Source organism: Mercenaria mercenaria, chromosome 5 (assembly GCF_021730395.1).
Source record: "Mercenaria mercenaria strain notata chromosome 5, MADL_Memer_1, whole genome shotgun sequence".
In the NCBI taxonomy this organism is placed as follows: Eukaryota; Metazoa; Mollusca; class Bivalvia; order Venerida; family Veneridae; genus Mercenaria; species Mercenaria mercenaria.
The window spans coordinates 35,174,305-35,201,777 of NC_069365.1; the positions used below are offsets into that span (position 1 = coordinate 35,174,305).

The 27,473-nt window shown below is 34.1% G+C and overlaps 1 protein-coding gene and 1 long non-coding RNA gene across 4 annotated transcripts; one reads left to right on the forward strand and one right to left on the reverse strand.

Moving 5' to 3' along the window:
• On the reverse strand, nt 1-982 carry LOC123556792 (uncharacterized). Its single transcript, XR_006687524.2, has 2 exons — nt 853-982; nt 1-654 (listed from the first exon to the last, which is right to left on the reverse strand). It is a non-coding gene; the product is annotated as an uncharacterized LOC123556792 (long non-coding RNA).
• A 494-nt stretch (nt 983-1,476) lies between these two features.
• LOC123556790 (acetylcholine receptor subunit beta-type unc-29-like) lies at nt 1,477-26,369 on the forward strand. 3 transcript variants are annotated; one of them, XM_053543167.1, is made up of 6 exons: nt 1,477-1,708; nt 4,083-5,424; nt 14,310-14,482; nt 17,573-17,730; nt 22,470-22,568; nt 24,055-26,369. In XM_053543167.1, exons 3-6 carry the CDS (start codon nt 14,311-14,313, stop codon nt 24,697-24,699), a joined length of 1,074 nt encoding a protein of 357 aa, XP_053399142.1. In that variant the 5' UTR covers nt 1,477-1,708; nt 4,083-5,424; nt 14,310; the 3' UTR covers nt 24,700-26,369. The 3 variants fall into 3 exon arrangements, with proteins under 3 accessions (XP_053399142.1, XP_053399143.1, XP_045203704.2); XM_053543168.1 differs by lacking the exon at nt 4,083-5,424 and adding an exon at nt 8,617-8,692; XM_045347769.2 differs by lacking the exon at nt 4,083-5,424 and having other exon boundaries at nt 1,480-1,708.
• The last annotated feature ends 1,104 nt before the right edge of the window (nt 26,370-27,473 follow it).

Consider the following 27,473-nt stretch of genomic DNA (forward strand, 5'->3'; position numbering starts at 1 on the left):
TACATTTATTACAATAAAATTTATTTCTCAGGTATTCTATTTTACAACAGTAAAATGAAAAACAAATAAAGGAAGCAATAATTACTTCGATATACAAAAATAATGCGCCATTTTATGTTGTATCACACACTAAATGTACAACTGTATTCAACCAAGATGAATTTATTTTCATGTTCCGGTTACAATTGAAACTTTTTACTTATTTTACGTTTTCGTTGTAACAATCATGAACAAGTTCAAATTGCCAAATAACATCTGGCAACAATCAACAGAGTTTCCGGGCCCGAGAGTCCTCCTCGTGCCACCGGCCTCCAGGATCACCCATCACATCCACGTCATACCAGTAGCTAGCAGATACCAGTGTCAAACCAAAGTTTTCATGTACCAACCTCTCCGCACTCTGCCCCCGTAGCACCCTGTAATTCGGGCAACTGACAGTGACCGCCAGGTTTGCCCCTTACCTTTATTTTAGTTCCTTCACATTTAGAAGTCATTTTTGAGTAATTAATGGTTTTCTCCTCTCTACAGAATATCCGGTCACATTTTCCCAACCTTTCAAGCTGCCGAAAGACCCACAGTCTTCTGTTGGCCCACGAAATCCATCGACCTTTAACTCTCGAGACAGATATACGTTTGATATCCGAAACGGAAATCCTGTAAAAGAATTGAATTATAAAAACTATATTACCTTTACTAATAACAATTTCCCATAAACAAAATACTTATGTTAAAGTATTTTCATTTTATTGGTATAGATGATTCAAACGTCCAACAGCAACTTTTACCAAAATGTTACATCGTTTTCGTTATATTGGGTCAAAGGCAACATGACCAATATTCATTAGTTCTAACCTTCCTTCATATAAATCATCTAATGTTTCGCCTATTCGTTTTCTAGGTGTTTGAAAATAACAGCTGATACTGTTCTGGGAATAATATATTTCCGAAGGCTTTAATAGTAGTGCCATTTTAAGTGTTTAAAATGATATACTTGCATCCATGGTCGCTTATATAGATTCAAAGATTCCATATATGAGTAATATAAGAATTAGGATGAGACACGATAATAGTAAATGATTTATGACTTTCTTTATCGAACGTAATGAAACGTGTTTGATGTAATTTGATAAAGACAGTCCTGTACATTGTAAACTTCCGTAAGTTAATGCGTAGGCGACCACTTGAGCGGTAGTGAAATCGTTGCCTCTTAACAGCATTATAAGGAAAGATATGTCTAGACTTTAATGTATGGCTAATCAGCACAGACTGTTAAACAATTTCAACAATTAACGCCATCAATTTGTTCTTTGGTCAATCAACATCATTTAATTTCGTAGGCATGCAATTACGCGGTTTTGGGCTAAACTGCTATTTCGAGAGGAATTTGTCGATTTCATCTTGCATACGATTTTTGTTCGTTAGAAATTAATTATAAATTATTTCACAGTTAACAGTCCATAGCTATAAATCTACTACGCCAGAAATGATGTTAGATCTAAATCATGTCTTTGTTTATCAGTCGTAAAGATAGTACAATTATTTACATTGCCACTTTATGTGGATGAGGAAGGTTTAAAATGCAATTGTGAATTACACTGTAGTTAATTTTGCCTTTTATGGACAGAGAAGATCATAAATTGCAGACTTGTTCAGGAAATGTAGTGCAGGATTGCTTTGAATAAGATGAAATTTACTTTTTCGTAATCAGGTATTCTTTTAAATAATTTAAATCCACCACCATAGAATTTGGCTTTTGGCCATAAATTTTGTTTTCCTATAAACTGATAAATAGCGGGATCATGGTTGCCGAATTTGCTACCGTCGTACTATGCGTAACTTACAACCGGTTAAGTGTCAATTAACTTATTTCACTGGATGTAGTGATATCCAGTCACAAAATTCAGCACTAATTCAAGTATCAAAATAGTGATATAATGAAACATTTTGCCTAATTTAAGGTAAAGTCATGGTATTAATTTCTTGAGTATGCAATTTAAGGATGTTATTAAACACTTGAACATTTAAACAAGAAAATTTCAGACAGACAAGCAACTGTCATAAATAGATTTAAGCAAATCTTGTTTGGTATTATTTTGCTAGGTTGCGTAATGGGTTTCATAAATTACAAAAATAGTCTTTCAGTACCGTGTTGTGATTGTAAAATTTCTCTAACAGTACTTTGATTTAGTGTTGTTATATATTTACTGGTCCTTTGGTATGATTGAGTCCATTTAATGTTTATGTACAATAGAGCTTCACTTAAGCCGGTGCTAGGCGGCATTTCATTACCTCGCATAGACAGACTCGGTCAACCCGAATTAGCCACCATTTTGCTTGTTTACTTTAAATGCATCTTAGATATTATTTATTGGTCATAATTTAGGTCAAATACTGCCAAATATACTGGAAACTGTTTAGTGTCGTATCATATTTTATTTTGGTATAAGCAGATATACACTAAACCCTGCCATTGTAGTTCGAAGGGAAATTAAGTTAAGAAGTTAAAATGTATAGCTAGTAACTGGCGTAGCCTCTCTGATGTGCAGAACTGTAATTATTAACCCTTAGCCTGCTGGCGGCAAGTGATTCTGCCTTTGCGACCAGTGCAGACCAAGATCAGCCTGCACATCCGTGCAGTCTGATCATGGTCTGCACTGTTCGCTATTCAGTCAGTAAATTTTTAGTAAACACCCCTTCAGATGATAAATGGTACTGCCCATATTGGAAGATGGACCAGTCCATTATAGAAATTTAGCATGGTAAGGGTTAATTAAATGGTAAATATGTTTTGGTTTAAAACAAATGAGCACATCTTCCTTATGGTGCTGGATATATTAAGGAAGTACAATTGTGCAGAATGTTTAAACACTGACACTCATATGATGAGGAAGGATATTTTTGTATAAGTTAACATATAAACCATGCCATGAGAAAACAAACTTAGTGAGTTTGCGACCAGCATGGATCCAGACCAGCCTGCGCATCCGCGCAATCTGGTCAGGATCCATGCTGTTCACTAACAGTTTCTCTAATTGCAAAAGACTTTGAAAGCGAACAGCATGGATCCTGACCAGACTGCGCGGATGCGCAGGCTGGTCTGGATTCATGCTGGTCGCAAAGCCACTATGTTGGTTTTCTCATGGCACGGCTCAATTATGACTTTCTTGATCAGTGGAGTGAAAGCCTTTGTATGGTGATATAGTTTAAGCCTCAGTGGAGGGGGGGAACTAGCTGAGAACATACAGACCTTTAAACTAAGCCATACGTTAAGCATATTATGCCATATAGACACTTAGCAACCCTTTCAAAACTCATGTGAGAAGTAACCCCAATAAGATTTGAAACTTATAGTCTAAGATATGAAATGTTGCTTGTAAATAAAAGAAATGTCCAGTAATTGTGAAGGTACAGAAGATGAAAAGCTTGATAGTATCAGAACTTAAGTCCTTAAAGTAAGATCCATTAATGAAAAAAATTGAAACTTTTCAACTCAAGTTTGGTGATGTAAATCGTGTTAGGTTATTCTTGAAGAGCAGACTAATTTCTTATATATTTAGATATACTGTACTGGTAAACCTTACGGTAGTCCGAAATCGTGTCTCCAGATACATCCACTGACGGTTCGTCCAAAGACTGAAATGAAACAAATGTGCTAATTACGTCATAGGTTGGACTAACCTTATGGTATTTCTTTTAATTTATATTTAGTCTTAGGTTTCTTTTGTCTTTTAATTTGTCTGTGTAAGGTCTGGAAGTACTGTGATGACAGCCTTGGCCAAGAAACTGTATCTCACTTGCAGGCAAGCCATGGTAAGGGCATATGACCTTATACACTGAAGAGTTTTTTTTCACGGTATACGAAAATTACAAGAAAATTACTTCTACTCTCAAATCTTAGTGGTTGTACTCAGACTAGCAAAATATGTACATTGAATGTACCTTCCAGTATTAAGCATGCAAGTTGTGAGACAGGGCACAAAATACTTCCAAGTGTAGAAATAAGAAATCATGCCAAATTACGATATCTGCTTGTATTTCTTGATTTATAAACACTTTTACGAACGCCGTTTTTTTCTAATCAGGCTGTGATACTACTTGTTGTTCCCTATACCAACACTACCTGAATGGCAAATAACATCAAACTATTATTATCACACTTTTATAACGACATGAAAGGAAGGAAATGTCATATCCAAGAACCATTATTGGAGACAAAATGTCACTTGCTATCAATTCGATGTCCCTTCCCGCCAGAAGTGGAATTGATTTGCTGTCATCTCGAAGTTAAAAGGCCACTGCAAGCCATACACAGTCGGGATTGCGGTCTGTGGTACTCTTTCGAATTAATCCTGGTCAGAAAACTCAACTTGGTACACCCTTATTCCGCTGCTGATGAGATTGTCATTGCAAACATGCGCAAGAATAAAGATCCAATACGAATAACCGTATTCCAAGAACACAGTCTCCAAAAAAACGAAATTCTGTACCAGTGCACGTATGAATGTGTTCACGACTGACATTTACAAAAACAACATAAACAAGCTAAAACATATAGACAACAAACACCAAATAAAACGACCAAGGAACAAATTGAGGCCCTGTTGTGGATCGGTCATTGCAACAACAGCATTGGGGAATTGAAACTTGTTAATAGTGCTAACGAAACCTCACTCCTCTTAAACCTCAAAGTCACACATTCCTTTTTTTCATATTTTTTTCTTCAGTCAATTGATTTTCTATGAACTGAATAAAACCACAATGATTTTATTAATATGTGAACTGTCATTAGCTTAGAATATTGTCACCCTACATGTTGTCAATAGACAAAATGCATCAAGTATAGAAGCTAAGAATCCTAAATGATATAAAGAAACGAGGTCAAAAATCCAACAGGAAAAGCTACACTTAAAGAACATAGCCATAAATACAGCATTCTATATGGAAACAGGGCTATGATTAATTATAAATTCAAGGATTGTTTATGTGAGTAATATAAGCTCAAAGGTAATGTAAATGATAACGCCAATATGGTGGCATATTTCTGCCATGAGATAGCACAAAATGAGATTACACAAAAATATCTAGATACTAAGGTAAATTATCGCAATAATATTTCCTGGTAACATAATCTTTTCAGAAAACTTCGCTTTATCAAGATAACATTTTTAAGTATCGCGATAGGTACCTAGCTATCTCGTGGCAGAAATATCCCACCATACGCCAACGCCAAACCTTGTTTACCCAATATAAAATTTATACGTGTTTGATGCAATATGATAAATAGTTTATGCGATGTGCCGCCTTCATGTACTGTTTTACCACTTGTGTATGTCAGACGGTTCGATTTCCATTTAAGTGCAACACGTTTCATATCCAGATTATGTTCTAAAGTGATTTACGAAAATTTCACTAGTCGCGACTCAGGTAATTTTCAGTTTTTCAGATCATTTTAACATTCCAGAAAATGTCAGAAACAAAATTTGCAGATTAGTTTCTTGACAGTCGTTAAATCATTTACGTTGCCACTATAATTGTACCAGGTTCATTTTAAAATGCGATTGATAGTGAAATAAACTGTACTTGTAAAATTGCACACGTCATGTGAAAAAATCTCATTCCACATTACCGTTTATGGACATAATAAATATGTTGTAAACATGACTGAGGTGACAATATTGTGTATAACTAACTAGTACATGTAGATAATTATACATATTAGATCAATTAAAATGTTTTTGCATTTGGTAGAAGACAGATTTTATATTCTAATTAATTAATATCAGTATTTCAAAATGGTAAAAAGTAAAAAAGCTCACTATTAGTTACAAAATACTCACTTTTAAAGATCTAGGCGATAGATCATTCCAGATTTAGGAGAACGTATCTGAATCGCTTTTCGAGGTCCCACATGTCAAAAATAAATCGTGAAATGATGTTGATCTTTATAACGTTTTGTTTTTGTTAATTGTTTAGGTTAACGTTTTGATCAGTCTTATTTAACAATTTTGATGCGAATATCTGTTCTTCACCTGAACTGAAATATCAGTCGTAGACTTGAAATAATGAGAACATATTAATTAATATATTAGAAAGAAAGTTATAATGCACAGACCCTTTCACATTTGACAAACTTTCTTTAAGAAGCATCTACAGTGTTTTCATATTTTATAAGAAGATACGTATTGTATTTGTATTAAATGCACTTGATAAACACCGAGATCTATATTTTAACTTGGTTTCAAGGAAATGCACTCTAGTGTATCATTGAAGCTTCCATGTTTGGATGTTTTAAATTGTAATTTGGTGCTTGTAACACGCGCAAATGTTGAGTTCTGCTCAACCTGGAGCTAGAGTGCATGGACGGTAACGTGAATTTCCACTAGCCTGCAACATTTGTTTTACATAGTTCCTGTGGAGTTTACAATTTCTCATTCTATTCTAATTCTCTGGCATTAAAACATGTATGCTAACAAATCATGTTAAAATCAAAAATCAATTAACACAGGTTATTGTTACCATAGTCTGTTTCAAAGATTATTCCTGATAGAGATATATACTAACAGGAAAATGTGTTTTATATATGTATAATGTGTTTAACATAAACTACATCTACTTACAAAAGATGCGTAGCGATTTTAACAAGTATTAATGAAAATTGTAGAAGACGTAAAGTTTGAAATTGTATGCAACATTTAGTCAGATAGATGTTTAAGTCACTGTGATATAATGTAATGTCTGTTTTTGTCGTTATGTTTGTATATGAACAATATGAAATATTGACCATTGCAGATATTTTATAAACTAACGATCGCTAGCATTGTCCTTGAACAGACTCAATCAAACCAAGCTTGCCATTTCTGTCGTGTTGAGCAAACCAGTTGAGTTTCCACATTTTTATTTTAGTTGAAAACTTGTGCGGGAATTTATTTGTTGAACTTCATCTGATGTCGGTATAGTTAATAGATTTTAAGCGTTGCACTCCTTGGTGCGATGAATAAACGCAATTTATATAATTTAAGAAACAAACATACAACTTCACACCACGTTAATGTAATTATCCGGTTTTTAAAGATTGTTTCTATATTTACATCGATGACAAGAAAGTAACCACGGAATAAATTAATATTGTATAAAAACAATCTTTTTTTTCGGCAAAATTGTTTTGCTTCTAAAGAGGAAAATATCAACAAATTACATGTAACTTACCCGTTTATTTAGCCTTTTAAGTATCAGAAAAAATCAATCAAGCAATAAAACAGATCAGGAGAGGGTACGAGGGTTAAAACTATGTTTGCGCATATTAGTAAACTGTGGTTTTGTTGTTTTTGTTTTGTAGTTTGTAAATTTTAGAAGAAAAAAAAACAGGGCCGTAGCTTGGCTGATTTCCAGTATTTGGTGTATGATGACTGTAATGATGAAATGATGAAATATTAGTGATTGTGCTACCATGATTTTCATAAAATACTGCATGGGGAATGATTTTGTATGTGTACCTATGTTTAGAGGTCATTTCAGGATTACTTCTTCCAAACTAAATAGACGTGATGTTTGGTCTTAAAAACAACATAAATGTACTAGAAATTGAGAATCTGTTTATAACACTTAAGGCTTCCTCCTCCTAACCCAATAAATAAACTGTTAAAAGTCATTGCGTAAATGCATTAGATTACATCTAATTCGGCTCCTTGCTACAAGGACATGTTTGAAGAAATGTCAGATCTCGTCAATCGTCCAGATAAGATGTTCCACATTTTAAATGAAGTTTATTAGTACTGTGAGTGAGAAAAAACAACATTTCTGTTGCATACGCATATTGGAAACTCTAGGATCCAGTGCAATTATAATGTACATAAATATGGATTTCAGAACTGTCTAATGCAGACTTTTGTAACATAATCAGGTATCCTACAGCTTTGTAAATATTACACAATTGTCATTCATATGATATAAGCTTCTGCAGATGTGCATTTTCATTTCACTATTATAAATGAATTAATAACCTGATATGGTACTGATTTATATCATCGTAAATTATCAATAAATGTTTTATCACTATTACAATGCATGGATGTCATATTCACATATTTTGATATCATTTCATGATTCAGACACATCAGTTAGGAAATTTGAGTAATCGTTTGGCGATCAAAAAATGCTTATTGTATTAAGTTGACAGTTCAGGTAATCACATACATTTGTATCGTAATCTACACATTGCTAAATATAAAAAGTATCTACCATACTGTGGAATATGATTCAATGAAACAGCTTTTAAGGTGTATATATCATAAATGATCGCTGCAATGTAAGTCTATTTACGTTTTAGTCGCTCGGATCTCATTACATGGTAAAATGGGCATATGTTGCAGTGAGATTGAATTTGTAAACAAACTTGGGGGAAAAAGCTCTTGACGACAATATAAACAGACAGTGACCTTAATGCTGTGAATGTAATGAAATCTTAGCCTTTTCAGGTAAAAAATGCATCAGATTGCAGAGAAAACTGCGTCTTATACCAGGGAGAAGCTGTTAGCTGCTTTAAGTAGCAGATTACTTAAATCGCCTGTCAAAATTCTTCTATGGAAATTATAGACTTAAGCTGCTAAACTCTTTCAGTAAGAGGTGTTGAATCCGAGTGGTGTGGTTGGTTGCATACTCTCCAAGAAAAGCTTTCATACCTACATTTAAATACGTACGTTTTTTATTTTTTTTTTTGTTTTTTTGTTATTTTATGTGTAATTTCCTACGATTCAAAACGTCCATCCTTCAGTTTTATTTTCAAAATTTACCTATTTCAAAGAATGGTTAAGATTCAAAATTCGATGAAAAATTGATTTTAAAATTTTTGATGCCAACAGCAAAATCATTCTAAGTAGAATATGTACTGAAATAGCTTTATTTGGCATTGTAAGGTTTTTTTCTTTCTGGTTTCATTTGTCATTGGGTTTTTTCTGCATCAAAGATAAGCCCACTCGGGGCTAAAGATAAAGCACATTCGGGATTTTATTTCATGTGTGCTTTATTCGGCAGGGTTTACATTAACATAAACACCAGAAATAATATAATTCACTAATGACACAGGAATAGACTTGCTCTTTCTCAATTCTAGACACATGTATTTCAATTGCGATAAAAAATTAAAGGAACAGCTACATGTAATTATTCCTTCATTTTCAGCTCATAAGATTTTTTTAGAAAAAAATTGATGAGTCATTGTCATCACTTGATCGGCGTCGGCTTCGGCGTTAGCGTTGCCTGGTTAAGTTTTGTGTTAAGGTCAGCTTTTCTCCTAAACTATCAAAACTATTGCTTTAAAACTCGCAACACTTGTTCATCATCAATAGCTGACTTTGTGCAGCAAAAAACGTAATTCCATCCTGCTTTTTGCAAGAATTATGGCCCCTTTAGGACTTAGAAAATCTCAGATTTCTTGGTTAAGTTTTGCGTTTAGGTCAACTTTTCTCCTTAACAGTCAAAGCGATTGCTTTAAAACTTGGAGCAGTTATTTGCAGTTATTTGCCATTAAAAGTTGACTCTGCACAGCAAGTACTGTAACTTTGCATTGCTTTTTGCAAGAATTATGGCCCCTTTTGGACTAAGAAAATCAGATATAATTCATTAAATATCACTCTTTTATTGAATTTTCGGCCACCTGGCCTTTATCAAAACATGAAAAGTCTTTGATACAGCTATGTAACATTCATTTTATAATACTTGTTTTGTCTCAATGACATGAAGGCCGCCTTTACAGACAGATAATAGAGGAGAAATGGATGAAGAAGCTTGCAACGAAATTTCCACATGGTTGCAATGTTAAATATAACACATAAATTGAGTGACAGACACATGTTAAATAATACGGGAAGTGACGTTACGTCGTTTGACGTCGTGTTTACAGGAAATGACGTCACGTCATTGAGACAAAACAAGTATTATAAAATGGATGTTACATAGAGGATATTTGTTTGTTTCAGTGAAATATCAATTTTATTTCACAAGTGAGCATCAAAAACTGATATTTTCACAAGTGGCGTAGCCACGAGTGAAAATGACTTTTTTTGGTGCTCACGAGTGAAATAAAATTGATATTTCCCTGACACAAACAAATTTTCTTTTTATTTCATGTGTAAAACTCTACTTTTGTCGCGAAATTTATAAAATGTCGAAAATCGCGCGAAAGATCAACAGAAAGCATAACGCAAATGACGTCATTTTAACGACGTCATCGTCATTATGGTCCCCGGTATTCATAACGCTCGGTATACAATTTGACTTCAATCGCGACGGAGGACCGGAACTAGTTCGGCAAAAACAGTGAAAATAAAAATGATAATCTACTGTTTCAAAACTGTGGATTATCACTTTTATTTCACTGAGAAAACTCTATAATTCACTGGTAAACATAAAATAAATAGCTGTATCAATGACTTTTCATGTTTTGATAAAGGCCAGGTGGCCGAAAATTCAATAAAAGAGTGATTTTTAATGAATTATTATATCTACTTCCCTATGGAAGATCTTTGAATGAACACAATATAGTAGATCGTGGAATGAAAAGGAAACTTTTCTCTTTTATATAAAAACAGCGCACCAGAATGTGTTCTTTAATGTCACATTATGCCTTTTCTTGGTGAAGACCCCCTAAAACCCCCACCTGTGGGAGAGGGTGGGGTACACCCTTCCACAATTATCTCCTTTGGCGCTATGCCTTTACCATTCAAATTTGCTTAACATCCACAAACAAATGAGTATACTCATTTGCCTCGGTAACATTTTAGTCGCTCTCTACGGCCATGAAATACAAGGATTGAATGTTATTTATATGCGTGTATACGGATATAGACCACATTGGAATTATTGCAAATCATCTAAGCGCGAATGATGGATTTGCAAGAAGTCCAAATGTGGTAAATACCCTAATAAACGCTCCAAAATAGCTTTTAATTATTAATTAAGCAGCTGATTTCCTGTGTAAATAACGGCACACCAGCTGCGTGAAAGAGCAAGGCTATTCCTGTGCAAACGGAACAACGTAATATATTTTGTAAAGGTGCTTCGAATTCGCAAGTACATCTTTTTTAGCAGATAAGATTATGGGAGATTGGTCTGATGCTATATTTGCTTCGAAAAAAGCTTGAGTATTTATTTCTTACTCGGGATGGTGTTTGAGAGAGTTGATTTAATTTCCACAAGGAATTTTTACATTTTTCGTAAATATTAATTTTGTAGGTGACTCTGAATGAGCAATACAAAATTTATACATTAATAATTACATAAAGCTGTTAATCAATAACCTGATTGTTTTAAAATTTCAAATTTAACCTTTAAAACTAAACAAACAATAAAATGTTTACAAATTGTATTTCACTAATGATAAGACATTACTTGTTTCATTCCAAGTTTATATACTTATTAAAGGGTTAATAAGGTAAATATCTCAAACGATTTCGTCATAGTATCATTAAAGAAATGTGTGGAAAATGTTTTAAAGCCTACATAGAAAATTGTGAGAAATGTCTCTAAAGCCTCTTCACACAGTTTTTATATTAAAATGTGTGGAAAATGTATCGAAAGCTTTCGTCTTTGTGGGAAATAGTTCTCATGCTTTAACCACAGTGTCTATATTGAAATTTATTTAACATATCTCTAAAGCTTTCGTCGCAGTGTCACAGATATTTGCGGAATATATCTATAAAGTTCAAGTCACTATCTTTACATAAAAATATGTGGATGATGTTTCTAAATCTTCCGTTACAGTGTCTAAGTAGACATGTATGGAAAATATTTCCAAAGCTTTCGTCGCAGTGACGATATAGAAATTTGTGATAAATGTCTCTAAAGCTTTCGTCGCAGTGACGATATAAAAAATTGTAATAAATGTCTCTAAAGCTTTCGTCACAGTGACGATATAAAAAATTGTGATAAATGTCTCTAAAGTTTTCGTCGCAGTGACGATACAGTAATTCGTGATAAATGTCTCTAAAGCTTTCGTCGCAGTGATGATATAAAAAATTGTGATAAATGTCTCAAAACTTCGTCACAGTGACGATATAAAATTTGTGATAAATTTCTAAAGCTTTCGTCGCAGTGACGATTAAGTAATTCGTGATAAATGTCTCTAAAGCTTTCGTCGCAGTGATGATATAAAAAATTGTGATAAATGTCTCGAAAGCTTTCGTCACAGTGACGATACAGAAATTTGTTATAAATATTTCCAAAGCTTTCGTCGCAGTGACGATATAGAAATTTTTGATAAATATTCTAAAGCTTTCGTAGCAGTGACGATATAGAAATTTGTGATAAATTCTCTAAAGCTTTTGTGCAGTGATGATCAGAATTCTGATAAATGTTCTAAAGCTTTCGTGCAGTGACGATATAGAAATTTGTGATAAATTTCCCAAATCTTTCGTCAGCAATGACGATATAGAAAATTTTTGATAAAATCTCTAAAGTTTTCGTACAGCGACGATATAAAAATTGTGATAAATATCTCTAAAGTTTCGTCGCAGTGACGATATAAAAAATTGTGATAAATGTCTCTAAGCTTCGTCCAGTGACGATATTTAAATATTCTATTCTAGATGTAAATGTCTCTAAATATTTCGACGCAGTGACGATAAAAGTGATAATTCTTCGTTTCGTCAAATTGAAATCTCTAAGCTTTCGTCACAGTGTCTGTATAAAACATTTGTGAAAATGTCTCTAAGTTTCGTCCAGTGGAGTAAGAAATTTGTTGAATATTCCAAAGCTTTCGTCGCAGTACGATTATAGAAATTTTTGATAAATATTTTCAAACTTTCGTAGCAGTGACGATATAGAAATTTGTGATAAATGTCTCTAAAGCTTTCGTAGCAGTGACGATATAGAAATTTTTGATAAATATTTCCAAAACTTTCGTAGCAGTGACGATATAGAAATTTGTGATAAATGTCTCTAAAGCTTTCGTAGCAGTGACGATATAGAAATTTGTGATAAATATTTCCAAAGCTTTCGTCGCAGTGACGATATAGACATTTGTGATAAATATCTCTAAAGCTTTCGTAGCAGTGACGATATAGAAATTTGTGATAAATATCTCTAAAGCTTTCGTCGCAGTGATGATCCAGTAATTCGTGATAAATGTCTCTAAAGCTTTCGTCGCAGTGACGATATAGAAATTTGTGATAAAAATCTCTAAAGCTTTCGTAGCAGCGACGATATAGAAATTGGTGATAAATATCTCTAAAGCTTTCCTCGCAGTGACGATATAAAAAATTGTGATAAATGTCTCGGAAGCTGTCGTCACAGTGACGATACAGAAATTTCTAAATATCTCTATATCTACAGAAATTTGTAAATATCTCTATATATTTCGACGCAGTGACGATATAGAAAGTTGTGATAAATGTCTCTCAAGCTTTCGTCACAATTTCTAGAAAAATGTCTCTACAGCTTTCGTCACAGTGTCTGTATAGACATTTGTGGAAAATGTCTCTTAAGGTTTCGTCCCAGGGTATGTATAGAAAATTTGTGGACATAATCTCTAAAGCTTTTGTCACAGTGTCAAAACAAGCATTTTGCCTGTAATCTGTTTCATATATACTCACAAAATATCAACTTTGATTAGGCTGATTTCTGTTTTATCTGTGTTTAATTTGCTTTGACATTTTTCTTGAAAAATCGAAATTTTTAATGTTAGTCTAGATGCAGGTCCCTTTAAAATCGTTATATGAAAGAAACTATAAGTATGCGTTCGTATTGCACCTGTTTTGATTAATTTAAATTACAGTACTTTTGTCTCACAAGTCACGGGCTTATAGTTTAGTAGCACCTTCATTTCGTATTGCATACTTTATATATATAACACAAAAGCTATATAGTTAAGTCTGTATTTATCTAACGTGTAACATGTTTGGTATAAATGGTCGTATTAGAAATATCGTTTGACCATTAAGCTATTAAAAATATTTGGATTCGAAAATTGAATGTAACAAGTGCGACAACAATGGGGCTGTAATAAAATGTTGGACATGTATTAAAGTCGATGTTTACGTGTATTATTGTACGTCCCATGCAGAAAGTAAGATTCAAGATATATTTATATTCATTTTCAGATGATGATAATAATAATAATAATAATAATGACGATGATGATGATGATGATAATAATAATAATAATAATCGCGAAAGATACAGCACTACTTCGTATAATTACGTTAGTGGCAATAGATTTTAGTTTTAGTTATGTTGTAGTTATAGTGGCAGTCAGGATAATATTACTGACTTTGGTGATTATCATTATGACGTTATTATTACTATTTCTTCATTAGAATGTTTCTAAAGTATCTACGAAGGTGTATGTTACTGACAATACTGAGTGCAAAGATACATCATGGATTATGTGCGGACAGAAATGATGCGAAGAATCTTAGAACAAAATTGTTCGTAACGGATGGGTACGATAAGAGAATTAGACCTTCAAACAACCAGTCCGATCCTATAGGTACGATTTTCTACTAACATCACTAAAATTATGTAAGTATGCAAAAATCAGATAAAATATCATGAATTGAAATAGGAAGCTCCATAAAAAGATGACTGGTAAATGTAGTGTATGCCAGTAATGTAATGTAATGTTTTAGTTTGAACATATTTTTATTTCATTCAATCACAAAGTGCAAACTACATTAATGAAATGTTGAATCAGAATACAAGCAAGTAAATACTTACATTAATTCCAGTCTATGATGGAGTTGGGCTAATTACCATTGCACTTATTCGACCGAAAAGTAAATGTAAATGTAAATTAGTGAGAGAAGTAATTAATTGAACCTTTTGCAAAACTTTAGATCATTACGTTTACATTTTGCCGCAAAAGTTATTATATTAATAACTTAATCGTTGTTATTCAAGTGTGTAAAGTATGTAATAGTATATAAACTAAGAACTTGGGTATATATGAAATAAAAAAGAAACAAATTGTGATTTGGTATGGGTTATGATGTCACGAAGGGATAAAAGAGGGTGGAGAATACCACCAAAATGTTCACGTCATGTGTAAAATCTCTTAGTTGCCGCTATGTAGCTCTGGACACTTAGGAAGATTAGTTTGTTCTTTTCGTATGCAACATGCTCGTCTCCATGGAGAAGTTTTTAAGTGTGATACCACATGGGAGATCAGACAGATACCTTTGACGTGCGAGGTGAAACCTCGGACACCGAAGGAGAAAGTGAAGCGGTGTTTCGACTGTACCCCATTCAGAGAGGAGATTCAACAATATTTCTACGGCGAAACTCAACATTTAGAGAACTGCAACCGAGTCGTTCCACTGACGGATTGATATGGGCAAAAAAGAACTTGCATAAGACTGGGTGTTTGTATGGATCAGAGGTATGCTGTGAATAGAACGGAGTTGGTAAGGCAGATTATTATGGCTAGGAATGAGATTTCGTAGATACGTAGGAGTAAGATTGTTTTTCATCTGATATAACTGTATTAGCCGATGTTTTCTCCTCCGTTCAGACAAAGTTTCCTTGTTTAAATCTTTCAAGAGACGATCTGAGTTGCACTATTGCGTTGCCCCTGTTACAATTCTTTCTGCTGCTATTTGTACCTCTTCTAGATCGTTTTTAAGCTCGTTCGTGCAGTAATCCCAAACGATGTCTCCGTATTCCAAGAGTGGTCTTATAAATGATATATACATTTTCTCAAGACTAGCTCTCGACAAGTTAGATTTAAGCGACCGGAGAACTCCAATTCTCTGCCAGGCCGTGTTAAGACACAATGAAAGATGGGAAGACCATTTGGCGTCGTCAGACAAAGTAAGACCAAGATGTTTGTGTGTTTTTACCATGTTTACTGGGGTTAGGTCCATACAAAGGGTTGGAAGGAAAGGTTTGTTTCATTTCCGTGAGAAAACAATAGATTCTGTTTTGACTGGATTAAAAGAATCAAGCCATAACTTTGACTTTAACTATAAAGTCTTAATTTAGAACAGCAGCAGAGGTGAAAGGATCTTCCAAGACAATTTAAAGACTTGTGTCGTCGGAGAATAGGCGAATATTGGATTTTGTGTCAACAACAATGTCGTTTATGTAGAGCAAGACGAGAAGAGGACCTAAGATATATCCTTGTGGGACACCGGCATTTATTGAAGACAATTAGATGAAGCATTAGCAAGAACTACTCATTGCTTTCTTTCTGATAAATAAGATTCAGACCAGTTCAAAAGATTACCTTGTACTCCAATAGATGATAGTTTAGGTAAGAGTCCCCGATGCCATACCCGATCAAATGCTTTAGAGATGTCACAGAAGACAGCACGGACTTCTTTGCCCTCGTCTAAAGCTTTTATAATATCATTGTAGAGATACGATAACTGATTTGTTGTAGACTCGCCTTTAACGAATCAAGACTGGAATGGTGTGATGAAATTGTTAGAAATAAGGTAGTTGTTGAAATGTTTATGGATACAACGCTCCATTAGTTTTCCTAGGCAACTGAGAAGAGATCTTGGTCGTTAGTGAGCTGGTTTTGATGGATCAGACTTTTTAGATATTAGAGAAACGTTTGCACATTTTCAAGAAGATGGGAAACTGTGTTAGAGATGTGTGTTAAAAATGATGACAATGGACCAGCTAGTTCCTGAATGCCTTCTTTGATCATTCTTGGGCTGACAAGATCTGGGTCACTTGCTTTGAGGATCAATTATTGAAACCGCCTCTCGAATATCTTGGGCAGTTACAGAAATATTTGACAAGACGGAATGGGTAGAATTAGGTATAATAGGAGGTGTGTGATTGCTGTCATCTAAAGCAGACTGATTACAAAAAAGTTTTAAGTACTTCAGCTTTATCTTTGTCTAATGATATTTCAGCACCATTGTGTATTAATGTAGGAATTGGAGAAAATATTTTGTTTGAGAACGTTTTAGCAAATTTATACCATTTTTTAACATTAATCTTTTTGGAATTAATTTCATCTATTAATGTTTCTGTGTATTCATTCTTTTTTTTTCGGATAAGTTTGATAGTATCATTTCTAATTCTGCAAAAGTTTGCCCATGCTCTTTCGTTATTAGAAATCATCATGCGAACATCTTTATTAATCCATGGGACGTCGTAAGGTCTAAATGTGATCGATTTGTTCGGGAAGCTATCAACAGCTGCTTTAAGAATAGTATCAGCTATCTTATCGGCAGTTTCATGAGGATTATCGCAATTTAAGATGGAGTTTCAGTCTGTTGTGTTTAAGGTGTTTCTATATTCATGATAGTCCTCTTTATCATATAACCATATGTGACGTTTATATGTTGACTGTTTGGGTTTGTGGAATTTGAAAACAGTAACAATAGGGTAGTGAAAACGAGATAGATCCGGAATAAAGGGATCAACGAAAAGATAGAAAGAATGTGACCAGGGTTCTTGACAAACATGATGTCATGAAGAGTGTTCAGTAAAATATGTAGGAGTCGAAATCAACTGCTCGGCTTATATAAGAGTCAATAAGTCTACTCAGTCCATTAGTAATTAGTATTAGTAATGTTTTAACATAGGATACCTAATATATTAAATCGTCTTTGTTTTGATTTAGTGGAGTACGTGAACCTCTATTTACTGTCCATCAATGAGTTGAGTGAGACAACCGAGACGCTGAAGACAACAGGATACCTGTGGTTATTATGGCATGATGAGTTTTTACAGTGGACACCTGAAGACTATGGTGGACTCAAATATTATCACTGGCCACAGGTACATCATTATGTTATAATAAATACAAATAGTATTGATAAACTCCAGAATGAAATACCAAATAGCACCATGTGCAATGGAGGGTGTTATTACAACATTGTCAGGCAAAATTTCTTTCACACTCGACCAGCAGCGATTAAAATCTCAAACTCATCCACTTTATAAAATAGCAGTAATTTCAATTTAGACATAATCGTGAGTAAAATCTCTAATTTCAAGGGAGATGTTTGGAAACCAGACGTAGCACTGAAGAACTCTTACTTAGATTACAAAGAACTGGGAGTATCATCATTTATACTTACTCTAAATGACAAAATAATGAAGTTAACGATATTCGGGTTACAATTCTCTGTGTGAAAAGAAGATCATTTTTATGGGGTTTATTTTTATTATCGGATATTCTACTGGCCTCGCTAATATAAAAATACGCTCAATGCAATAAAAATGAAAGATCGTTATATCCGTAACTTCACTTTAAATGTAATGATATATTTAGTATTTAATGACATTCGTTAAGCATTGATAAAAATGAAATTAATATTTCAGCCTTTTTATAAAGATATCTATTATGTACGAAATGATAGAACAAAATAATGTTCCTTTCCTTCACCCTGTTTGCAATATGACCTGCCATGTATACGTATTACATTCTTCGAATATGATAGCTTAATCCTTTTGCCTATAATCACTCAGTGGATGATCAAAGGGAGTTTAATTAATTCCAAATAAAGACGTGGTAAATTATCCATTCAACCGATGATATCTTATTATTCTTTCACACAATGATTAGCAAATAATATGCTGAAAACAAGACAGGTGATCAAAACAATGTCACTTGTTTCAGAAAAAAAAACGAAACCAAAAAAAAAAAAGGATCATATTTTGCGGCAAATTTGGCAGGTTATGTTAAAATGTTATAACACTGAGTTTATATAGTTTCTTTAGTAACAATGTTTTAAAAGACAACTGTTTGCATAAATAATATCACGGCTAACTAAGGTATACATGTTCATAAGGGTTATCAGCAGAAAACGAAGTTTGTCGCCGCCAAAAAAATGATGTTTTTTTTATCAAGAGCACATTCTGAAAAGGGGAGAAGTGATATATTTTAAGGTGTAATATTTGGTAGATTGGGTCGGGGTGTTGAACGAAAAGCAATACTATGAAACACAATAAAGTGTATATAAAAACTATCGTAAAAAAGTAAGGGTGTGTGAAGAACCCGATCTTACATTTTTATTTCTTGTTAGTTTCTGTAACTTTTGTGTCTTGATTTAGTTTTGTTTTGCTTCAAACTCTCCTTTGTACCCCCTCCGACACCCGAACATACATATTTATTATTCCCCTTCAATTATTGTTACTATCGATATTTCGTTTCATATTACATCTTTATCTTGGGGAGGGAGTCGGGGTATTGTGTGCACTGGGTAAGATGAAGATATACTACCAAGCACGAAAGTACAGAAAGAAAGACATGTAATAGAGGAGAGGGAGTAATGAGTATTTATGTGTGTGTGTGGGGGGGGGGGGGGGGGGGGGGGGCATATTGGGGGAGAGATAAAGCCCTTATCGTCTTGGTAGGGCACTTGTTAGGATTCGTTTATTTATGATGAGTAACAGAGTAATAACGGAGATATGAGTTTGCTTAGAAAGGTAAACAACGATATTCGTGATGGCAAGATAAATAAATACTAAACTAAGCCCAGTGTACAATTTTGTTTCTGATAAAACGATTGAAAGAAATAAGTTATCACATGATTTACATATTTGCAGAGTTGTCAAAGTTTTAAGTAAATAAGAAAAAAAACGCTATTGACAAAAATGAAATGATAAAACCAGTAAAAATCTTAGTCCCTCAAATATTTGTTTTTAAGTCTCAATTTCTTCATATTGATTTTTTGATTCAAAGTATACCTTCTACCCACCCCTCCCCTTCTCCCCTTTCCACATGACTGAGAATGTGTGAGTGTGATTGTGGGGTGTGTGGGCAGATGATGAATAAGTACAGTGTAACTTCCGAAAACCGAACGACCTCCGGACCAGCCTAAAAGTTCGGTATTTGGAAGTTTCCGGAATTCAGAAGTTTGGAAGTTTGCAGGCAAAGTAGACATTATGCACTAGAGTTATGTTTTCTTACACGTTGGATGAAGGAGATTATTATCCTTTTTAACCGTACAAATTTGTATAAAGTGATTTATTAGTTGATTTAATAATTATTGAATTAATATGTTACAAACATTAAGGATAATCAATTACGTAAAATAAATTTCCTTTTTTTTGTATATAAAACAATAATAGCATTTACTCAAACATTTCCGCTTATATTTTACCATCTTTGAAGTCCCGAGTTCATCAATATTTAATTGATGTTGATAAAGCATAGTTTAATCGATGTAACTAAATCAATTAAAACATATTCTTTCATTCAAACATTACAAAAGTTTTCCACAAGTGAGACATTTAATAAATCATTTTTTATATATTGAAAACAAATTAAAGTAATCGCTGATTAATTCTTTACTTTTGCATCAAATGATCATTGTGATTATAATGTGTATCAACACAAACGCGCGTCGCTAATAGATAAACAAAAGAACATGTTAACAACTTGCCATGGGAGTTTTCGGATTAAAAACATGTTAAAGACAGACTGGCAAATATTTTGCTGTTCGGTTTTCAGAAGTCAATTTTAGTGTTAAAATATAAACGGTTCTTAAAAAATCATTCGGTTTTCAGAATTCGGAAGTTCCGGTTTTCAGAAGTTAAAAATATATAGAAATAAGAAGGAAAATAACGGGACTTTGAGTTTTGTGCGGTTTTCAAAGGTTTCCGCTTTTTAAAAGGTCTGGTTTTCAGAAGTTACACTGTACTACGAATAACATTAACAATATAAAGTTACATAAACAAACTGAAAGTAAAAACAACTATTTAGCAGAGTTTGCGGGATTTGGTGGGGTGTGTGTGTTGGGGGATGTGGGGGACACAAACACCAGTAACATTGGAGAGGGATTTATGTGGCTTATTTCAGGAGTAATGTTGGCGGGAAGATGATAGATACTAAAAGATAATATCAAGAAGTACAAGAAATTCAGATAACAAAATAAAATCATGGTTGTGGGTGGTGTTGCGTAACGGAAAATCGCAGGATTTTAATAGACGATATCATAAAACACAAGAAACTATAAGTAAAACATGCTTTTGGGTTGGCGGAGTTTATGGGGCTGGGTTGTAGGTAGATGGATGGACACACAAATATATGAACAATATTTCTATATCCCCTCTCCGACTTTACAGCAGGGAAAATGAAATAATAGAATTTATTCACGAACTATAATATAAAAATGTGCATACTTTCATCAAAATGACCGTAAGAGCTATGGAACCTATGCCAGGAAGAAAGAATGTGTGAAATCTGATTCAGTTGTGATGTACACTAACTGGCTGATAATCACAAAAAGATTTTTTTTGAAAAAAAAATGCTATGTCTAAAAAGGGATATGTCTTCATCAAAATGATAGCAAAAATTATGGAACCCCTGATATTCAGCCGGTTTTATCACGGAAAGGCATATGTGACGATTCATTCAGTTGTGATGAGAAACAGAGTAATAACGGAGATATAGGCTTGCTGAGATAGCTAAATAATGTGTCTACACATGGTAATGACCCCGATACTGGGGGTGTAGAAATTATAGGTTATTAGATTTGTATCGAGAAATATGCACAAGTTATGCAGCGGAAATATTAGAGCGCAATACTCTTCCGCGAAAGAACGAGTAGAAGCTATGTAGATTCTATTTCTCGATGTAAATCTAACAATATTTTTAATATATAAACATGCTGCACTTATAACTATTATATAAAATATATAACTTTGTGCTTTAACCTGAGAAAATAAGGAAGGTATCGTCGGTAAAGAACTTTTGAACGCGTCGACCCGCATGAAACTGAAGTCATAAATGACGTCATGCACCCGATATAAAATTTGAACGCCAATATGGAAAATTATTACATACTTGTTTCTATTCCCCGTTAAGTTACACTGGTACCGGAAACGTCAATATTTTCCCATACTCTGACGCCTGAATTTCATATCGGGTGCGTGGCGTAATTCAGTGTGTGTTGTTGCACTATTTTTTTCTATTTAGTTCAGTATTGTCAATCCTATTCTGACTATTGAACATATTTATGATATTTACATCGTATTTATATGTGTAGATGCGTATGTAATAAAAAGGTTATTATCTTTGCATCGGGAATTATGCACTCGTTCTTCAGCGGAAGAATATTGCGCTCCTAAAGTCGCGCAATATTTCCGCTAAAGAACTCGTGCATATTTCCCGATACAAAGCTAATAACCTATAAATATTAAATTTTCACTAAACAGAGTTTATTACTGAGTATGTAAAAACAGGTATTGTGACATTGATCACGGCGAGATAAAAACTAAACAACGATAGGTGTAAGTTTTTATTTCAGATAAAACAATTTCAAAAAGTTATTGATCACATAAATGATTACAGCGTTGTCAAAGTTTTAAGTAAGTAAGAAAGGAAAATCGTTAACAAATATGAAATTATACAACTAGTCAGAAGCTTTAAGATATTCACTGACCAATGATACGGTGCAAGCTGATACTGACTGATGTGTCTGCTGTTGTTTTTTTCAACTTCCTAGACTGAATATATTTAACTTGATCACACTTGTATTCAAAACATCCCAGTAATTTTTTTTCTTTAGGTGTTCCACTCTACCTGTGCTATAGATATTACATATTTTCCGTTTGATGTTCAAGAATGCAAGTTGGAGTTTGTTGCCTGGAGTTATACAAAAAACGAGGTCAGCGTACAAAATACTTTGTTTCTGTAATTAGTCCAGTTCACACTATATTATTTTACATCAGGTGGGGTCATTTAGTAGCTTTGTGGTGAGCATTAGGATATGATAGGGGTTAAAGGTGAGGTTAATTGCGCGTCCGTGCACACATATTTATACGGTTTCGTTTCGTGTTTCAACTAGATATTTTTCATTGCTTTTTAGCTCACCTGAACCGCGGGTTCAGGATGAGCTGTAAGTGTAGGTGGATGGTCCGTTGTCCGTCCGTTGTCCGTCGTCCACAGTTTCACTTAAACAGCTTCTCCTCTGAAACTACTGATCAGAATTACAACAAACTTGGTCAGTAGCATACTGGCATGACCCTGTATCAATTTTGTTCAAATGGTTCAACTTAGCCCCTTTTAGGGGCCGCCAGATCTAAAAATAGAAAACACTTTTAAAAAAACTTCTTCTCATGAACCGCTTGAAGGATCTTCATCAAACTTGGTCTGTAGAATCATTATAAAGTCCTGTCAAAAGTTTTAGCAGCCCCTAGAGCCAAAATTAGAAATATCTTTATACGACTTCTTCTCATAAACCGATTGAAGGATTTTCATCAAACTTGATCTGTAGCATCATTATAATGTCCTCTCTAACTTTTGTTCAAACGGGGGCACCTTGCCCCTTTTAGGGGCCGCTAGAGCCAAAATTATAAATATCCTTAAACGACCTCTTCTCATGAACCGCTAGAAGGATTTTCATCAAGCTTGGTCTGTAGCATCATTATGAGGTCCTCTCCCAATTTTGTTCACATTTGGGCACTTGGCCCTTTTTAGGGGCCGCTAGAGCATAAAATTAGAAATATCTTTAAATGTCTCCTTCTCATGAACTGCTAGAAGGATCTTCATCAAACGTGGTCTTTAGCATCTCAAACGTTTGTTCAATTGCGGGCACCTGGCTTCTTTTAGGGGCTGCTAGAGCTAAAACAAGAAATACTTCAAACCACTTCTTCTAATCTAGAATGGCTAGATGGATTTTCATCAGACTTGGTTTGTAGGATTATTATAAGGTCCTCTCTCAAATTCTCAAATGTGTCCCCTTTTAGGGGTTGCTAGGGCTAAAAGTAAAACTACATTTTAATGACTACTTATCGTGAACCACTCAGTGGATCTTCATTAAACCTGGTCTGATGCATCAATATAAAGTCCTCTCATAAATTTATTCAGTGTTGGGTGTTTTGCCCCATTTATGGTCAGATGGTCAAGATCCTCTTCAGGTGAGCGGCTTAGGCCCATTTGGGCCTCTTGTTAGATAGTAGATAAATTGTAAACTTATTCTCAGTTCTTTCCAATTCACTATATGATTGTTTTCACTGCCCTGTAACTTTAGAATATGCTTTGGAAGAAAGATGAGGTTTATTGCTTTTACGAAACCTTAAAACTGTTAATTTGCCGTTCCTTTTTAGAAAACAGATAATTGTTAAACTCATTCACTCTTTCATACATTTTAGGTCACTATGATTAGTGGAGAAAAGGGTATAGTTATAGAAGGGTTCGAAACCAACTCGGAATGGGATGTCATTGATACAAACTACACTGTCGACTGGGATTCTGGTGAAGCATCTGTAATCTTCAGTGTCAAAATAAAAAGAAAGCCACTCTATGTTCTTCTATCAGTGATCATGCCAATTATCATGTTATCAATACTGAATATTTCTGTTTTTGTTCTTCCTTGCGATAGTGGAGAGAAAGCGAGCTATTCCATTACGGTATTTTTGGCATTCGCTGTGTTTCTGTCGATAATTTCAGCAACATTCCCCGAGAATTCGGAAGCAATAGCTTTATTTTCTATCTATCTAATTGTACTGACATTACAGAGCACAGTAATTACCCTGATTGCACTTGTACTTGCCCGATGCGCCTCATTTGATGCCGACGACACGCCAGTGCCACGCTGGTTACGATGCCTACTCACGGCGGTGAGCTGTCAGTGCTGCTGCAGAAGACGTACAAGAAAGAACCAAGAATCTGTTATATCTCCTTACAACACATGGAAAAATGTTGTCAATAAGCTTGACATAGTATTCTTTGTGTTCTTCACTCTCGTACTGGTTGTCTCAACACTTGTCTTTTTCACCGCAACAAGGAGCATATAAACTATGGTCTTTAAAATAATAAAACGAACTAAAGAAATCACAGATTCATTTTAGTCTCGACTATAACTTTATCAAGATGTTAAATCACAAGATGCATTCTAGAGATAACTATCCTTGTGCAAGTTTCTCTACATTTACTTGTTTGCATGATATCATTGTAAATTAAATGATGATTCAGTGCTTGACTAACATAATCAACTGGTATATTCTCTCGGGTATGTTAATGATATATAGAGTGGTTGTGTTGTCATTAGTCAAGCATGACGCAGAGGTTTAGATCATGTTGCATATCTAATTTTACGGTGTTGCTGTGGTATTGCACTTTCCATTATTACAATCAAACCGATTGGCTAAAATCTATGCGTCAAAAGGATTCTCCTATACATCGTATTTTACCTGCCGCGGAATGATTTCGGTACGCCTCGTAAAACTTTTCGCGGGACGTATGACTTCATTGTAGTGTTTAAGTTCGGCAAAACAAAATGCTACTATATATTATTTAGATTATAATATGTCTTTAAATGTCAAGTTTCAAATATCATAACACTTTTCAAGAGGGAAAAATGCAGCAACAATGGTGATAGTGTTTACCGTCTGTTTTTCAAATCACACGCGTATGAAGCATAGTTTCTAAATGGCCACAGGGACGGCAATGGTCATATCAAAAAATGCACAGTATACGTATTCTGAAATTCTAATTCTGTCAGATTTTACATGTACCCAATATTTGTATATCCCCTTTTTAATTGTGCTATTTATTGCGTCGTTCACTCAGAACTTCGTCAATCAAATAGAGGTAACTTCTTCACTATTGTTGTCAACCAAAGCAAATATCTGTGATCTTGTGCCTTTGTCGAACAAAGAAAAAGCAAACGACTACTGGGTGAATTAGGTTTCTACCTCCTGGCAAGAAGTAGACATTATCCAGCGAAAAAGATAATCGAGTGCCTTAATTGATCCAGCATTTTCTTTCTTCGAAGCTAAGGTAGGGGCGTTTACGTTAAATGTACGTTTGCCTTTGGTTTTGTTTACTTTGACGTGCGATAATTTCACTTATACTGGGATAATTTGTTTCATTTATGATGAAAATTATTGAAACTATGGCAATTGTTAAAAATTGCTATTGATATTTAAAAAATATACCATTATAAATTCTAATGAAAAGGAGGTCATTTGTGTTTTATCAAGAAGGCGTATACATTTAAACGAGAACTTGCCTATTGTTTTTATAAGAATTCCTTCCATCAAACCACAACCTCTGATGAACAGGAACTTTTACAATGATTTTATTCCTCAATAAATAATTTGAACTGGTATCCCCTCGAATATGGCATTCTAGTTAATCTTTGTGGAAATTAAACGAAACCGACTTTTGGGAGAATTTTGTTAAAGTCGTGCTTTATAAGAGGAATGTTTTTCCAGGGCGTTTAACTTATCACGGATATACACGAACACATTTTGATAGACAGAATGTGGATATGAATAGCATGAAAATATAATGTTATGTCTATTGTAAAATGTATGAATGAACCAATCATGTAATTATATTATATAATATGTCAGTGGTATGTTAGTTGCTCTACCTATTTTTGAATTAATAGATATTTCATTTTTGATTGTATATGTATGTCACATTTAGAATAAAATGTATATAATTGTTTGTATATATATTAAGGTATTACCTTCTTTAAATATAAGTGCTATTAATATCATTTTAATAATAATTATAATCATTATATCTGGATTTCTTGGTCGCTAAAAGTAGGACAACGCGACTTCAGCGTTACCGTGTATCATTAACGCTCACATATTTTTGTCATATTTGACATGGTACCCATCGGGACAATATACTAGTCCAATTCAATATTCTCACCAAAGACGAGCACTTCGGCAAATGGTTCTATGCATATTGAACAAGTGGTAATTTATCTTCCATCGTGCACTAGTAATATTTATCGCAGACACAGGCACGAGTATCGAACCTTGGATGAAAAAATTATGACCAGACAAATAAAATCCCCCGTTCTCGTCCATTGAACAGCAGCTCTTCGGTATTTTGGAACGTGATTTCTGATTGGCCAATAGCGACACACTCCCAGTGGAACTGCCTCATTTCGCACGGGATTTCTGGGATATTATCATATCCCTTTTAATAGCGAAAAAGAGATCGAAAGATATATATCATTTGAAATGGGCTCATATTGTACAACATATTTTCATTTTGGCTTGATATAGGATAAAAACCACAGTTTTTATATATCTGGTCATAGTTTTAATCCCAGGTCCGATACCTTTGCCTTTGATCACAGAGGCACTTGATTTATGGTTTCGTTAACGTAGCAGATAACATTTACCTTTCTTATTTACCTTCCTGTTTAGAATGACACGGCCTTGGGCACATCAAAATTTTAAATAACTTGACACAATTGTATGCCGTAATGAAATGGAATGTGCAGAAATCAGAAAAAATGTAGTCGTTCCACCACATTACCACTCTTAATGACAAATATTTCGATTTTCTTTTTTAAACATCTGTAAAAGAACAATGTTTTACAACGGTAGCCATGTGTTTGGATCTCTCCAATATGACCGTTCAAAACCAAAAAAACAATAGAACATCATATAAGTTTTTGAAGATATTTCATACATCTTTTTAAAGTTATGTTACCGAACTCTGTCCAGTAACCCTGGTAATACTGAAAGAAGTAATCGCCAAACCGGCATTGCGATTGAACGATATTTAGCTGAAATATGTCTTCTTATTAACGCATAGA